General features: G+C 40.0%; 5 protein-coding genes across 6 annotated transcripts in view; 2 read left to right on the top strand and 3 right to left on the bottom strand.

Annotated features, from left to right (window-relative positions):
* Positions 1 to 177: 177 nt before the first annotated feature.
* Positions 178 to 1249, bottom strand: LOC108574125. Its single transcript, XM_017936644.1, has 3 exons — positions 807 to 1249; positions 402 to 736; positions 178 to 318 (listed from the first exon to the last, which is right to left on the bottom strand). Exons 1-3 carry the CDS (start codon positions 1129 to 1131, stop codon positions 178 to 180), a joined length of 801 nt encoding a protein of 266 aa, XP_017792133.1. The 5' UTR covers positions 1132 to 1249.
* Positions 1250 to 2608: 1359 nt separating this feature from the next.
* Positions 2609 to 3863, top strand: LOC108574126. Its single transcript, XM_017936646.1, has 4 exons — positions 2609 to 2774; positions 2841 to 3236; positions 3309 to 3493; positions 3578 to 3863. The coding sequence occupies exons 1-4, from the start codon at positions 2643 to 2645 to the stop codon at positions 3861 to 3863; spliced, it is 999 nt and encodes a 332-aa protein (XP_017792135.1). The 5' UTR covers positions 2609 to 2642.
* A 333-nt stretch (positions 3864 to 4196) lies between these two features.
* Positions 4197 to 5699, top strand: LOC108574147 (uncharacterized protein C1orf43 homolog). 2 transcript variants are annotated; one of them, XM_017936672.1, is made up of 5 exons: positions 4197 to 4365; positions 4753 to 4912; positions 4989 to 5208; positions 5320 to 5600; positions 5687 to 5699. In XM_017936672.1, exons 1-4 carry the CDS (start codon positions 4207 to 4209, stop codon positions 5510 to 5512), a joined length of 732 nt encoding a protein of 243 aa, XP_017792161.1. In that variant the 5' UTR covers positions 4197 to 4206; the 3' UTR covers positions 5513 to 5600; positions 5687 to 5699. The 2 variants fall into 2 exon arrangements, with proteins under 2 accessions (XP_017792161.1, XP_017792162.1); XM_017936673.1 differs by lacking the exon at positions 4197 to 4365 and adding an exon at positions 4578 to 4658.
* On the bottom strand, positions 5554 to 10071 carry LOC108574146. Its single transcript, XM_017936671.1, has 9 exons — positions 9867 to 10071; positions 9721 to 9789; positions 9497 to 9651; positions 9223 to 9420; positions 8659 to 9107; positions 6364 to 8569; positions 5975 to 6290; positions 5704 to 5899; positions 5554 to 5594 (listed from the first exon to the last, which is right to left on the bottom strand). The coding sequence occupies exons 1-8, from the start codon at positions 9918 to 9920 to the stop codon at positions 5747 to 5749; spliced, it is 3600 nt and encodes a 1199-aa protein (XP_017792160.1). The 5' UTR covers positions 9921 to 10071; the 3' UTR covers positions 5554 to 5594; positions 5704 to 5746.
* Positions 10072 to 13077: 3006 nt separating this feature from the next.
* LOC108574127 (zinc finger protein 608-like) overlaps positions 13078 to 16805 on the bottom strand; it is an 11252-nt gene continuing 7524 nt past the window's right edge. The window contains 2 exon segments of the mRNA XM_017936647.1: positions 13078 to 14292; positions 15682 to 16804. Coding sequence (XP_017792136.1) covers positions 14222 to 14292; positions 15682 to 16804 — 1194 coding nt within the window. The 3' untranslated portion in view covers positions 13078 to 14221.

Raw genomic sequence — 16805 nt, forward strand, 5'->3', positions numbered from 1 at the left:
CATTAATCATTGCTGTTAAAAGTCACGAACACAAAAATGTTTCGCTGTTTTTGATAAACATGTATTATATAATAATTACTGTTAAGAAATACATTAAAAAAAAAAAAAGAGTAAATTGTGGAAAAAATGCATTCTATGTATATCATATGTACTAGATATACAGTTAAAAAATAGGTACTACATCGAGTTCCCGTGGGCAGAGACTAAACGCTCTACACAATCGTATTCTCTACAAGACCACAATATATCTACCAAGTTACCAATTTTTGCATTTTTTGTGTTAGCTTGCTTCCAATCGAGAAATATTTGATAGATTACCTAAAAATAAAATCATCGATATAAAAATTTGTAATGTAATTAAGAGTAATACTAACAAAACATAGTATTATATCCGAATTTACTTCGCTTATGCCTTTGAATCTATAATTTTCTTCGAATTGGTCGATTTGACCATCTGCATATAATAGCTTTCTAACAACATCTTTCCAACCGCGTCCAATGTAAGTTTTAATAACAAATATATCGTCTAAAGTAATCTCATCGGTGCAAGCACATAATCGTTGTACTTCCACTGGCATTTGTCGAATCTTCGATTTCGATTTCAACCATGATTCTTCTGTCGTTTCAGCGTTATTCTTGTCAAATTGATTAATATTGCAGATGTAACTAGTCCTTGCGCCAATTTTCACACCATTCGAATTAATTATATTGTAATTCACAACATGTGTCCCTTGGGCTGGAAAATAGATTCGATAAATCTTACTCTTTTTACCAAACGAAGGATCGAAATTGTAACTAAAACTTACAACTTTTATACTGCTTTGACTTCGCTTTCGTTCGAACATTTGGTTTCTTCTGTTGTTTCGCTTCATTCGCGGACGTTTTTCCATCGTCCACATCGTTTTCTACTCTAGTGGAATGATCAGCATTCGTGGGCAGTGTGTCGTTTAAGACGGATTTCTCTCTTTCAGTCGTAGGGGCAGATACGAATTCTGTTTTCTTCGTTTTTTCATTTACTGCACTTGGTTCTAAATTGTGCGTATATCCTTTGATCGGTAGCCGTGGTGGATCAGGTTTCGCATCGGTTGTTAACAGATGAAATCGACGAGATAAATCCGAAAGTATCGGCATTTTCACGCAAAATTGATACACCGTTTAAAAAGAATATTCTTTCGTGTTATCCTTTTCTTTGTTCTAAAATATCGTTATCGTATATTTTCACATCTGCTAAATTCTTACATTTTTTAACAAAATCAGCAAAATAGTAAATATATGTATACATATGTACATTGGAAAATGATTCGGTGAAAACAACTGAAAGACAGAAGTGTGGTTGTGACTAATTACATTACATTATTGACATTTTTACTGCATACTCTCCTAACTTTTATAATCATATATAAATCTCAATGAGAGAAAATGTTGACCTTATTTCGATTTGAATATCAAATATTCAGCAATACTTTTTTCGCCCATCGTATATTCACATTTTAACTGTCTTTTTCATAGATACATATACTGTAGCTGTCGTCGTCGTCGTCGCTGATTGTATCACAATAATGTTTCCTAAGGATTTTACTTTCAACGAAATTGCAAATTCAGCATATCATGCTGTATCGAAAAAATCTAGAATAGAAAAATTTATAAAAATAATGGAAGAAAGAAATAGAAAATAGACTCTAGCGCAACTAAAAACGCTATCCGTATGAACTCGATCTTTAATGACCTCGAGATGATCTGGGTTTTCCGCAAGTGAAACCGGTTTTTCATTTACTGCAACGATATCGCAAGTAACAATAAGCTAATTGCACATAGAACAGCTACATTTTAAATACGCAAACATTTTCATCGATCATTATTTCCACTGTTTATAATCTTCTAATTTATACAAAATTTGAATATAAAAGATTTACGTATAGGATAAATCATCGACACACACGCGCGCGCACGCACAACGCATTTAAGAAACATGCTTTGTATTTCGAGCAATGGAGTAACACTTGGTTGCTTTGTTGCTCGATTAATACTTCTAAATTGTATGCTTGACATCGTAGTAGCTGTTCTTTTTTTCCGATTATGATGCATTTAAATAGTATAAAGTATTTCGAAGTAAAATATTTACACCTTGAATAAACTTTTTGGTATAATATTCAGCTCTAAAGAAATTTAGAATCACTGTCTTTATAATACCATGTAAAAAGTGCACCTTTCCTTTAAAAAAAAGTTACACACGTTCGTTTGTATACATAATAATATTGTTTGAACTGAAAATTATTCAACGAACACAGAGTATCACTTCAACATTAACCTCTCGACTGTCACGACTCGATAAGAGTTCACTTTGCTTGCGACAAATGAATTGTCAGGATATGACGTATTACAACGCATTTTACACGGAAACAATCAAAGTAATCACTGTAGCTTGAAATATATCGATACTCTATGTATTTTCAATCACGTAAAATTTAAAACAGTTGATTTTAGTTTTAAAATAAGTAAAATAAAGTACCTTTACTCTCTAACAATCTATGGCAGTTAGAGTAATTGTGGTGTATTCTTTATAATCGGAAAACAATATAAATTACACAATAATACAATTTTCGTTTAAAATTGTTTCGTTTTTCTTGTAAACCCTCAAAAATATGAATCATACAGATATCTTAAAAGATTATGCATTATCTCGATACACTATGGAAAGATTAAAAGTAATTAAAGAAAAATTAAACGAAGATTTAATTAAGGCCGATTCCTTATGGCAAATTATAACTGGAAAGGTTAGTACTATCAACAAACATAATCTTTAATGTAAATAATATCGAAACGTATGATGTATTATTTAGGAGGAAGAAACACAGATAAATATGGAAGATACTTTGAATGAAAGCAACAAAGATTGTTATGATATTTTATTTAAGACAGCAGATCAGTTTTCATCTACTCAATTTTATTTTACACAACTTGACAAGCACTTTAACAAAGATACTAAGCAGGAACATGTACCAAATCTTGATATCACAGAATGTCTTTATGAGGGTTTAGAAAGTTCTAATGGAAAATTAGATGTACATCATTTAGAAAATTTAACAGACACAGAACTTGTGGAAGTAGTCTGTAATTTGGAAAAAAAATTAAGTATACTGGGTGTATATAATCTGTGTTGTTCCATGAATAATATGACTTTGGAACAACGAATTAAGTATGCAGCAATTTTTCATAGTTACTTATTATTGCCAAAGGTGATACTTAATTGGTTTGATACATTAACTATTAATTTATAAACAACTAATAATTCATGAGTATTGTTACAGATTATTGCCTTAGAAGAGCCTTCCAGATTGCTTTTATCTGTTGTTACAGAATGTGCTCTCAAATTTCCAGATGATATTCAGAAATTAATATTTGTACCTCTCTTAAATGTTGACTTAAATGATACAACAATTATCAATGCTATAGTAAATGCTTTTGAACCTAAAAGACGTATTGTCCTGATTGTGTAAGTATTATTATTATTATTTATTTCATTGATTGATGGACTAATTAAATTCAAAGTGTTAATTAATTTTTGCCATTTTTATAGGGATTATTTATCAAATGTGAAAGATCTGAAATCATGGCATCTTTCATTTTTATATAATTTAATTTCTGTTAAAACAGATATTGCCACAAATGATAAAATTATAGAATTGTTATATGCAAAAGCACTTGACTTTGCCAAGGATAAAAACTTTGGCAAACTCGTATTATCGTTTATAAAACTAAATATTAATTTTTCAGAGGAACAAAAATGTTTATTAGGGGAAATAGCTAATACGAATGAGACGTTTTTTAAAAGACCTATACAAAATATATTAAAAGCTATGTAGCTTATACAACTACTTGTACAAGAATAGTACGATATTATAAAATTGTTTGATATGTATAAAAAACTTTATTTTCCATAAAACAAATTGAAAGATATTGGTTTATACCACCTACTATAGACTGCACCACTGAATAAACTCACTGTGGTCACTAATAACCTCAGAAGGTGCATGGAACCTTAATCACCCCCCCCCCCAAAAAAAAAAAAAAAAAGTATATTTTCTTCTTTCGAATTTATGATTAAATGTGAGAGATGTAGTGAATATAACGCATGCGCGTAGTAGAATTGAAATTACATACGTATCTATATTCACACGTATGTATATAGACTTTTGTGATGTAAACATGACCGAAGAACTTTCCGGTGTAACGATAGTGATATTTATTGCAGCAGGAGTATTAACGATATTATTATTGTTCATATTTGCAAAACGACAAATTATGCGATTTGCGTTGCGATCTCGTCGTGGACCACATATTCCTATTGGACACGATGCACGAAAGGTAGGAGTGATTACAAAGGTTAAGTTGCTTATGCATACATACATATATTGCTGTATTTTTCGCTCCTTAAATAATAGCAAATAAATAACGCTTGCTTTAAGCTAAAAATTAGTTAAGAGATTTATTAATTGAGCATGTTTATAATTTTAAACGGCATGTACTATGCGTTGCTGAGAAGACGACGAGCGGAAAGAATGTTTATTATTGGCCGAAACGGCCACGTCTACTATTCCATCGTGTGAATGACTATCCGCCTCGTGCCGTCCTGCTCGTCATCTTCTCAGCAATGCATGGTATGTACAATATACATATGTATTTATATACGTTATGTACATGTGCATACATACACACATATTTATGTATTGCGCTTTTTTTCAATTGTTCAAGTCACTTAAAAAGGAAATTGAAAGGCGAATAGAAGTAATACCAAGAATACAGTATGATCCACAACTTATCAGTGATTCAAGATTTATTTTAACGCCTCGAGGACAAGTCCCACCGCCACATTATTATAGGTTAAAAGCAGTAGATGATATTAAAATTTTAGGTAATGAAATTCACAGATTTATTATAAAGAGTGAAATGAATGTAAACGCAAAATTCACTGCTATCATTTCGTACAGAAGCTGAAATTACTAAATACGACAATTGTCTAAAAAGACATCCATCCGAAAATTTACGAGCATATTTACTTGCCACATTGGCTGCTCCATTAAATGGAAGTGGACAACGGTTAATTCATCAATTTTGCGATTTATATGAACACGCGCGACACGATCCGACCGAGTTCGGAGATGAAGAATACCAAGTATATACTCATTTGTTTCTTAAACTAATGGATGCGTAAGTATTATTCTTTTAAACTGTGAAAGAAGTTTAAAATTCAAGCGTACGTTTTTTAGCATGTTGTACACAGTACAACAGATGAAGTGTTATTTTTGAATGTCTACATAGGGCTCGTTTGTTAAAATCGTATCCGAGCAGTAGAAAATCTAGTCCAAGTCGCACACCTATTAAGAAAAATGTTGAAACGAAACGGAATATATTAGAACCTAAAATGAAATTACCCGAGGATCAAGTATTGACAGGATCACGACCCAATACGTTAACAGTGATGACAATGGATAATAGCGAAACATCTGTTTAGCATTATGAAAGTCGTCACATACAGCAGCACATGTGACGAGATGCGCGTTCATAGTTATTGTCACTCCCTGTGTCATGTGGAACTGCAAGTAAGTGATAGACGAATCTTAATTATTTTCAACTGTATTTGCCGCAAATATGTTTTTGCTTTTAATTTCATGTATTAAATTTGCAGTTAACACGACCACATACTTTTTGCGAAGTTGTTTCTATCTAATATATACAGATTTTACGATCAAATGTCGATATCAGTCTTGATCGATAAATATTTAGTCCACACAGATTTATAGTGTGGATTATGTCTCAAATGTATTAAAGATCGATGAAACGTGGATTTATATGTACTAGGAACAGTACTTGTTCTTATGCAATTTAAACATTCCATCAGCTGAAAGGTATATAAAAGGTTATTAATCCATCACGCGATCAGATCACATATAAATAAAAGTGTAATTCTAAATACCTGTGGAATTGCGTGTTTCCAATCCTGTCTATCAGAAAGAAGCGTTAGAGCTTGAGGAAATAATTTTAATCGGACACTCTGCGATTTAATTAATAAATCTCGTTTCATTAACAGAGAATCTATGCCGGATAAACTAACGACAGAGACAAATAAAACATCACAATAAAATTGTACTTTCTTATTAGAATCTTGTGACGATTCCAACAAAAGTCCATAAACCTGTGCGATAAGGTCTAGAATAGAATTTGAACTGCATTCTTCGAATTGCATTTTAGTCTGCACTCTTTGTACGGTTTCGAGGAAATACGTTTGCACGCTTGAATGAAAAATATAAAAACGCATGGATATTTATTCGCATAAGGTGTCTATCACTCTATCGAGAATTTTACCTGGATGTAGAGGCTGCTACTTCATCGATGGTCTCGTTCAACCACATTAACGAGGAAACAGAACTGGGCTTGTTCAATGCCAATTCAGCTCTGATCGCAATAGCATTCTTTAATTTGGTAGTCGTTATTACCCACCATAGTTTAGGGGATGTCATTCTTTCTAAATGGTTCGTTGATAATTCCAAAGCTGCAGTAAAATAGGGTTGAAAGCGATCGCACGTTAAATCTATTTTATTGAAAAGATCTTCCAAAATGGTGGAAAGTAAGGTAGTGTTAGCATCGCACGTTTCTTGTTTTTTCAATGCTTGACCATACGACGACATGATACAGTGGAACATAGATTTTGTCGAATCCTTATCGTCGAAATTTACTTTTTCGATTACATATTCTAACGTAGTTTCCAAGAACGGTTTAATGTTATTTGGTTGTAAAGCTTGACACAGGTCTTGGAGATTCGTATAGAGTACAGGGTGTTCATTGGTTTTCCATATAAATTCGGAATTATCGATAGATTTATACATCGATAGATAATTCTCTATGAAAGACTTGGCAGATAGAGATATTGTCGCGTGATGACACGCGATAGCAAGAGTATATTTTTTCGCCTCGGCCGATATCTCCTCAAGTGTATTCTTAAGAAAATCCCAATTTACATTGGGTAACGGTTTTGGATATCTATGGGCAAATATTCGCAAACATTCGGTAATAATACGGTGATTGTTCGGATCAGATTTGTTCGCTCGCCTCAAATATTCACCGACAGCTCTGATTACGCTTTTCTCTGGTAAATATTTAAAGTTTTGCGGTTCCCTCTGGGGCCAGACATAAACGCCAGATCGGAAGCTATTCACTTCTTCGGTGATGAAAGAAATTAAAAGATTGCCGGCTGCTGATAACGCCGCTTTATTTATATTTTCAAGCATTTGAATCCAACAAATACCAGGTACGTATGGAAGTACATCCTCTGGCAGTCTAGCTGCATCGATCGGAGTTTTCGCGTACGCTGCAGGCAATGCGAGGTTCCGTCTAAATTCGGGTGGCAATGTTTTCAAAGAAATCTGTTCTAGACGATAGGAAGCTAGAGCTTTAAGCGCAGCCTCGACAACTTTTACATCGTTACACGTTGCGGCGTACTTCCACAGGTTCGATATTACGTTATCGATCAATTGATCATACTCTTCCATACATTGAGAGGGTGGACAGGATGCAATATCTGCAAATAATTCGCAAAGACTTTCTAAAACAACAGCACGCTTCTCCTTTTCCATTTTTGGAGCTAGCACTCTCCATGTCGAACAAACGTCTATCACGGATGCTTTGCAAAGGGCAGAGATGCATCGGAGCGCGAGACTGCTTGCGACCCCACCATTCGTATCCGTCGAACGATTTAACGTCTGCGATAACAACGGCACAAGCTTTTCTCCGTGTTCAGGATAATTTTCACATATATATTTCATAGCTCTTGCACAAGTTGCGTCTGAATACCAGGAGAAATCGCTTTTCATTAGTCGAATTATTGCCGCGGAAAGAAATCTGTAACATCTTGGTTCTCTATTGAACGCTTTCAAATACAATTCGATCGTAAAATATTTCAATTGCTTATCACCGTTTAACAGCGTATCCAAGATAAGGTTAATGATCGGAACATTTTCTTTCGTGTTGACAAGCTCTGGTATAACGAGCAGTAAACATTTCGATTCTGCGTTGCTTCGAGATTTCGTTAATTTATGCAATACCAACGGCAATACGTGCGAGGCAAAACTTTTACTTTCTTTACTCACATCAACGAGTATGTTGCTGCACAGTTCGGTTACTCGAGGCTCGGTTGTTTGTAAAAAGAGGCCAGAAATCAGCAGTTTACATTTGTCCTTCAAGTGAATAGGTAACAGGGACATGTTCTTCAGCCAGGATAATATATCGTTCGGTTTCCAGATGTCGAAGCACTGCACAAGTTCATTGTGAAATTCAATATACGAATCGGAATGAGTGAAGAGTGTAAAAAGTCGATTTGAAGATGTCGTCGATGTCGTCTCGTCGTTACCCGTCGATTTTCCTTTGTCAAATATTTTACTATTCAATAAATCTTTCGCCATGTCTAACGCGTCGGAACATAATATGGATGGATATGCCATCCACTTTAAGATAGATGCTATTAAACTGTTGAAAAATATATCGTTACAAGACATTTTCTTCGTTATCATCGTACCTGTAGCAGAACAAGATTAAACAAACGTTAGAAGAGCAGTGTTGAATTTGAAGGACTGGGTTTTCACCATATTTAAGGTAGCTACTCACATATTTGCAAAGCACTGTACAAATAAATAGCTGGACATAAAACAACTACTTCTGCCATTAATATTAACATAAGGTTTCCTATACAACTATCACAATGATCTATGGTAACAAATATAGTATCAAAATTTGGTCTTGGATCAGAGCCTTGTTTTAGTAATTGTACAGTTAAGGATGCAATCATCGGCAACAATGCTGTACAGTATTCTCTGTTTCTTTCCAGCAAAGCTTTTCCTGCAAGTTCTAAAATTTGATAGTTTGCATTCGTGCAATTCTGGCTTCCAGTTGTACATAGCCAAAATAAACTTTCTGTTTGCACATGTATACCATGTTTGGATTTAATCAACAGTTGCCAAACTTTTTGCATACAGTAATCGGTTGAATCCAAAGAAGGATTACACAGAATATATAAAAATACGGGACGTAACATTTCTATACCGTTTTCTTGAATTCTGAAATATCGAAAGTTGTAAGTTTCTACATATATGCATGCATATGCATAAAGAGATATGTGCAAATTGCAGGGAGCGCTCGCGCGTGCGTGCGTATATACATCTGCATACATACTGGGGATCCTGATGATTGACAACAAATGACATTTCATTCAATACAGTTTGCCAGCTAAATTTGTCCTTAGTTAAAATAACGATAAATGGGTGCTGTGGTACATGCAGCGTAAATGGATATATAGTTTTACTTCCTGTGTCACATTTTAAATCCAATATTAACAAGCGATTTATAGTTGTAGCAGCAACTGTGTAATTCCTAAAATTTACGATACGCGTATGATATTGTAGAGAAAAAATATAAAGGATATGATAAGTTAAATTGACATGTATACTTAATAGAGGAAAGACTCGACGTGAAAGTAGACAACGCTTCGTTAATGTCCCATAATCCATTCTCGACTAGAGCACTTAGGGCTTGACAGGCCGTTATACTAAGTGTGACATCCGTACTGTCCCGCTTCGTTAATAATAACTTAAATTCGGCTATCTATTTGTGTAACGGACGTATAAATGAAAAATGATTGTACGCTAATCGAACGAATGATATTTGTTTTACCTTTGAAATATGATTCGTTTGTTGGTCACACTTCTTTTTCTTAATAGTGTCGAAAAGTTTGGATATTGCCTGTAGAAAAGTATGTATATCGCAAAAAAATGTGGCGTGTGATAGATGGTGGATTGCATGAAAATAAAAGAACTTACGTGCGATATTAAAACAGGATTTTTCGATCCCAACTTATACTCTATTTCGTCCATTTCGTAAAAGAAATGTTATCAGATTTGTTCGTGTATTACGTATATTAGTTGCACGCGTTCTTCTTCGTTAAAACTTGCGAATAAAATCACATTTCACTAGGTTTAGAATATTACCGTCGCAGTACTATTAATATCTCAACGGTATAAAAGAATTTGTGATGACAGAGGTTATGAAACATAACCTTCCGTCGTTAAAACATATTCTTTTTCATCACGACACACTGTCAGTACTACATTTTACTCGTCACCTATCGTAAAGAATATGAAAATAAGAGTAACGTGTCTGTACGAGGATCATACGTATCGAGAAAAATGTGAAGAGGTTACGGTTTCCTCTTAACCGACTACAGAAGGCAAGTGTCGTGTGCCGAAAACGTATGTATAGTATTGCTATTCATTCAGTTGGAACTTGTCTGAAATTAAATTGATCGTTAGATCGAATTTTGAACAAATGAAGTTGTAGAAATATTACTGCATAATAAGCAAAAAATATGAAGTGTTAAGAGAAGGAAGGAAGGAAGAAACGTTAAAGAAAAATTGAGGGTGTATAATATAGCGGACGGTGGTAGGGGCGGGGGAGAGTAAAAAGGCGCGAACGCGTGAAAGGATAGCTGGTAGCGATCGAGGGTACGGTGTAGTGAGATTTTTCAATATATTTATTCGTATGGACAAGTTGGAGCATAGTGCACAATATATTTAATATATAGTAGTCTGAGGAAGGGGTCAGAGTACATTCTGGAGTTTGAACACAATATCTTACAATTTAACGACAAGATGCTTGCATTTCTGTATTTGCTTCTGTACGTACTGTTACTCGTATATTCATATATTCGAAGTGTATAATATATAAAGCGTAACGACTCACTATTTATTTATTTATCATTCTAAAAAAAAAGGAGACGAGAATACGGGTCCTTGTTTATTACATTACGTTATACTATTTCAGTCCGTCTTATGTTGTCATTTAATTTACTCGATCGAGGATTTTCGCAATGGATTATGCAACATCGTGGCAAATACGTAATAGTCGCTAAAGTATATCCTTAGTCGGAGATTGTCCCCAATTGTTAATTACGTACGCGAGGAGGCGGGAAGAAGCTGGCGAAACGAAAGCGGGATAACAATTTTGATTGAAACGATATCGTTCGTTTATATGTAGGTACGTGGTAAATGTATTAGATTATTGCTTGGCAAAAGAAGGTTCTCCGCTCGTACAGTGTACGAATAGACAAGACGGGACGACGATCCATTCCCCCTTCGCCTTTCGCCATTCCCCTCTCGTCTCTGCGAGAAGGACAAATTGCGAATAAACGTATGGTATTTGACGATTGGAGACAACTCTTATTTTTCTCGCGTGATTAGCGGTTAACGATCTATATTAAATTTTTGTTTAAAAGCAAATACACTTTACAGCCTATACAATTCATTCAAGTTCCCTCTTACCATCCCTTTTCTTTCTGCGTCCTTCTTTCTTTTCCCCCATCTCTCTCATTTAATTCTCCTCGTTCAATATTCTCTATTCGAATTTACGCTTGTGGAGAGCGCAGGGCAGGTCCAGGTACTTAGGCTATCTGTATATTTTCATAAAAATTCGTCAAGATCTTCTTACTCTGATTCGCGTCTCGCTCTTCTCTGTTTTTTTCTTTTTATTTTTTATAAAAATCACAGCACAGCACCAGCATTTTTTTCTTTAAAGCCCGCCCAATTCTCCTTCGAACGCGCCTCATTAAAACTGAGACGGCGACGGCGACGGCGACGGCGACGGCGACGACGATTCCCCGCGCATTTCTCCCTCATACACACCCGCTTTCTCTCTCTCTCATTTGCTCACTCTCATTCGCCCTTGTTCTCTGCCTCTCTCTTCCTCTTCCTCTTCCTCTTCTCACCGTTAAACGAGTATCGCCGTTTGTTATGATCGAATTAAAAAACACGCCTTGCTCTCTTTTCTTTTATTTGGCATTTGCAACACTACGCACGGCACGATAAAACTATTTTCGGATTCTTGGCAACGCGTTTTACCAATCGTTCGTACAACACTTTTATCTCTTACGTCTTCGATACAATAATAAAATAATGGAACCGATAATTACTCGTGAACAATCGTAATAAAAGATACAATAATAATCGTTACAGAACTAACGCTTAGATAGTCGTCAGGATACGATGCGCGTACGTATACCTAAGAACTTTCTCCCTTTCACATTAATTAGTCTTGTCCGTTTTGCTGCGTTTGCTCCTTTGACATTCGATCTCCCCCAAAACACATACGCACGCACATACGCATACGCAACGCTTTCTTATTCTACCGTATTCGCGGAACGCTTCAACTACAATCGTTATTTTTTAGTAAACAAATAGCATTCTAGCGTATTCAATGTACAATTCATTTACCATCACGTTATCGTTATCGTTATTTAGAATCGTAATTGTTTTCGTTCGTGCCAATACTCTGATACGCAACACGTGTCACGTCGTACACGTTCGATAATATCGCAACCGACGTGCACACACACTTTTATCAATCGATAGGTAATCAAATCGTCTAAGAGTCGCGTTGCTCGCGAGTCGTGCAATTTCTCTAGAAAAATGTCGAGTCTGTGTGGTTCAGCAATTTCCTTCTTTTTACAATAAAATACAACGATCTATTATAATTTCACCGTTATACACAACGATGCTCTCGATGGAACATTCGCACGCGTTATACACAACGAGTTTTACGGAAAACGCACGATGCGCGCGCACACACACACTCACACACGCACGCACGCACACGCAGGAAAGTTCTGACTTTCCGTTCACACATTCGCATCTCTCTCTCTGTTTTTCTACGTTTCTACGTGCAATAAAAATGCTGTCTCGACGCGAACTCGACTCTCTCGTGAGGCACACGCTCTCGCATCGGAGAAAAATCGGGCAGAATCGACTGGCGGTACGGCTGTAGGAGTTATCACGTCTATTCGTACTCGTGGGCACGAGCGATTCTACGAGCATTATCGCCACAGTCAGTCTAAACCAACGAGATCTTTAATCGCGCGTGCTTTTTTCACGATCGTTATTTCACTGCAATTCGTTCGCAGCAACTGAATTTCGTTTTAAGTATTCCAAGCCGAATTTCCGCGAGCTGCTTCGAGTCACCAGCTCGACGCGTCGAACCATCGCGAATAGTTCTTTCCACGGAACACACATTGCTATCGTTGTGGACGAATACATCGATGGTACGTCGGTCGCGCAAACTTTTATCTCGCTTGAATACTGATCTTACCGTAACTGTCATCTGTATCGTCATCGTCACTGTCGCCGTCGCCGTCGTGTATTTATCGATAGGCTTGTACCGTCATTTTCAACGTGGAGTATCGAGGAAACGATTAGCAGAGATTAGCGTTTCTACAAATTGCTCCGCTTTTCAATTCAAATGGAAGAATAGGAGTTGATCTTTCCTGGAGATATTTCACTCGAATTTCACATATGTTTCTTTTAGTTTTGTGCGTAAAATTTGTCGCAAGATTTGTTTATTTTCACAAAGATTGATTTTCTTTTTCTTCAAATTTTCTTTCCCCCTTTTCTTTCGTTTGCACCACGAGCGAAAGTCTCTGGAAACATAACACGTGTCACTGCGATAAACCGAAAAGGTGCGTGTTAGGTAGGCGTATCGAAAGAACGGATAACACAAGCAAGTGCACGCGTAAAAAGAACGCTGTAATCTCGACAGCCTGTCGTCCTTTCGGTTTTCGATTGGTTTTAGAGCTGTGTGCTTTCTCCGTCCGATTTGTACGGCGTATTCGGAGGGAGAAGAACAGGATAGATCGGGTCGGCGCGTCGTCGACAAATGCGCTCCTCTCTCGGAGCACGAGGCACATATGGAATGAAACGCGGAATCGGTGGTCCGAGAGGCGTGCGCGTTTTCACACGTGACGACGAAGCGAAGAGGAGGTGGTGGTGGTGGCGGTGGCGGTGATGGTCTACCGTCACGGTAGACACGTTGCAATCGACGTCGACGGCAGATAGGCAGATAGGCTGGCGGTGGTGGTGGTGGTGTTGCTGGCGAGTTGGCAAGCCGACGCAGGTACAGTTGATAGAGACTTACACGGAGCGTGGCCGCGCGGTTAACGAAGAAGAGGTAGCAGGCTCGAATTAGCGTAATTGCCGAGGTGATCCTAAGGTTGCCTGCCAGCGGTGGCAGAGTGCGGATGTCCCGTGGCGGTCGCACCGCTGACTGGCGGTGGATGATGAGGCGTGTGGTGAGTTTGTGCGGAAGTGGGTCCGGTCGTTCCGGCAGCTAGTACGGGACCGGGGGCCGCGGGTCACTTGGGCGGGAATGGCGAGATCACCGATGCGGCTACCGCGGCGGCCTGCTGACTCGCCAGCATTGCCGCTGCAACACACACACACAGACACCGGGGACCATTAATTGCTTTCCTCCGAGAAAATCTCCGGTTCCTAGAGCAAGCTAGCGTACTTACGTCCGTCACCCGAATCGAATCCGCGCCTTTTCTCGCCCCTCACACACCTTCCCCTTTTCTCGCGCGCTCGCACTCACTCTCTCTGTATCTTTCTCTTTTCGTCGCATCCATTCTCTCTCTCTCTCTCTCTCTCTCTCTCTCTCTCTCTCTCTCTCTCTCTCTCCTTTACGTATTCGTAGGCGATCCTAGACTACCGTAACACAACATTATTTTCGACGATTTCGCGCCACTCCACAGCCCAAGTATAGCGCAGCGACGAGCGAGCAATCGCCGAAGATTAATGCGACGGGAGAACGAATACCAGAGAGCCGAGGTATGTACACGGAGATCGAAACTGCTTTCAACAGGAAAAGAGAGTAACGGTGAAAGAGAACGAGAGGAGGATGCAAGAGAGGAGGAAGACGAATCGTAGCGTTGCACCAACGCGACCGACGAACCCTTTCGTCAATCCGTGTGTCCTAATCGCTTCCTCGATCGCCACAGTCGCTCGAGAAACGCTATCACCGCGAACGTCGTTACACGTTCTTTATCCACTTTGATCGAACAAGTAGGAAAAGAGAAAGAGAAAAAAGGCAAGACAGAATAGGATGCTATGGGATGCATCAATAGCGGCGTTACATTGCAAGATCGGGTGACGAAAAAGCGACGATGGTGGAATAGCTTTCTCGCGATTCGTTGTCCACACGTGGCGAAACAACAAACGATTATCACAGTCTGAACTATACGTCCGTAACTACGTATTTTAAGCGTCTCGCGACTCGTCGTTCGCCAACATTAACGCGGCTTTGCGCGCTCGTCGTTCTCCTAACCGTGGTAGGGCGATTGAATTATTTACACGGGCGCGTCTCGCGATCAAGTTAGTTGGCTATTGGTCGGGCTTGTTAGTGAAAATGGATGGGAAAAACGCGCGCTGCCTTCTCTCGGTTCGCGTTCGCGTTCGCATACACCAATATGGTGTGTTGGACGATCAGGTTTCGAAAGCCCAATCTTTGGGTGCAGATGGGTGCGGGGGGTGAATGGGGGAACGCACGTCCCTCGAGTCCATAGAGAGTGACGCGCGGCATTGGGAAAGAGAGAAGGACGCGCGTTCCCGCGAGATTGGGGTTATCTGTCGGAGGAGAAGCGAAAGTGAAAGATCGAGTAGTCGATTGGCGAGGTGACGGCGGAGACGGGCTCGGCGTCGGGGTCGGCGTCGGTGTCAGCGTCGGTGTCAGCGTCGGTGTCCGCGTCTACGTCGTTGCAGTCGATGTACGGTTCAGGTAGAACCGCGGCTTATTGTCAGGGTCTGACGAGGGGCTTACCTCCGTAAGGAGCGGGATATTGTCCGGTCAAGAGGGGGTAGCCTAGGCCGACGTGCGTGTGGTGATGCGTGTGCACGTGCCGTTGTGGCGGGGGTGATCTATTGTCCTTGGAGAGGGTCCCGGTCCCGGCGTCGACGGCCTGTTGCTGCTGCTGCTGCTGCTGCTGTCCACCCTGTTGGCCCTGCTGTTTGCCGCTCGACTGCTGGCCCTGCTGCTGGGGCGGGCCAGGGCCCGCGACGGAGCTCGGTGGCCCGCTAGGAGGCCGCGACGGCGTCGGCCCGGCGGACGAAGGGCTGGCCGAGGCCGCGGACGTTTTCGGGGTCGGCGACTTGAGTGCGCGCTCCTGAAGCTCGTGTATCTTGTGCGCCGAGGAGTAATACTGATTGGCGTGGTGTTGGAGCAGGTCGAGGGCCTTCCCACCGGGTTGTCTACTCAGGTCCTCCGGCGCGTGATACCTCGGCAGCTGATGGAGGTACGGATTGCCGGAGTACGGACCGGGGACGAGCATCGGGCTGAGCCCACGGTACACCGGGTGTCCGGGGTCGAATGGCAGCGCGCCGTAGTGCTGCGGCTGCATGTAACCCGGATGGATGTAGGCGTACTGCGAGGTAGGCGGCGGGGGTGGTCCTTGCGTCTCCATGGTTGGCTTCACGCCTTCCTGCTTGCTGCTCTTCGAGTCCTCGTTCTTTCCCAGGTCCTGCGGCTTCTCCTGCTTCGGCTGGTGCTTCGGACTCGGGGGAGGCGCCTTCGCTTGCTGGCTTTGCTTGCTCGCCGCCTCCTCCTTTCGCCTCTGATCTCCCGGATACAGATAATACCTTCGGTCGTCCTGTATCGGGCCAGGCGGAGGCGGTGGAGGCGCTGCTCTCTGACTCTGTCCGCTGTGATACACGTGGTACGGGCTCATCTGACTCTTCATCTCGATGCTCTCCTTCAGTATCTGATGATTCTCGTGCTGCTTGTCCTTCAAGCTGGGCTGCTGCAACTGCGGTTCCTGTTTGATCTTTGCCTTCTGTTCGTGCATCTCTTGCTCCTGCTGCTGCTGCTGTTGTTGTTGTTGTTGTTGTTGTTGTTGTTGCTGCTGCTGCTGCTGCTGTTGCGAAACCGGCTGGGGTGGCTGATAGGGA

This window comes from Habropoda laboriosa, unplaced genomic scaffold, assembly GCF_001263275.1.
Source record: "Habropoda laboriosa isolate 0110345459 unplaced genomic scaffold, ASM126327v1 scaffold222, whole genome shotgun sequence".
Classification (NCBI taxonomy): Eukaryota; Metazoa; Arthropoda; class Insecta; order Hymenoptera; family Apidae; genus Habropoda; species Habropoda laboriosa.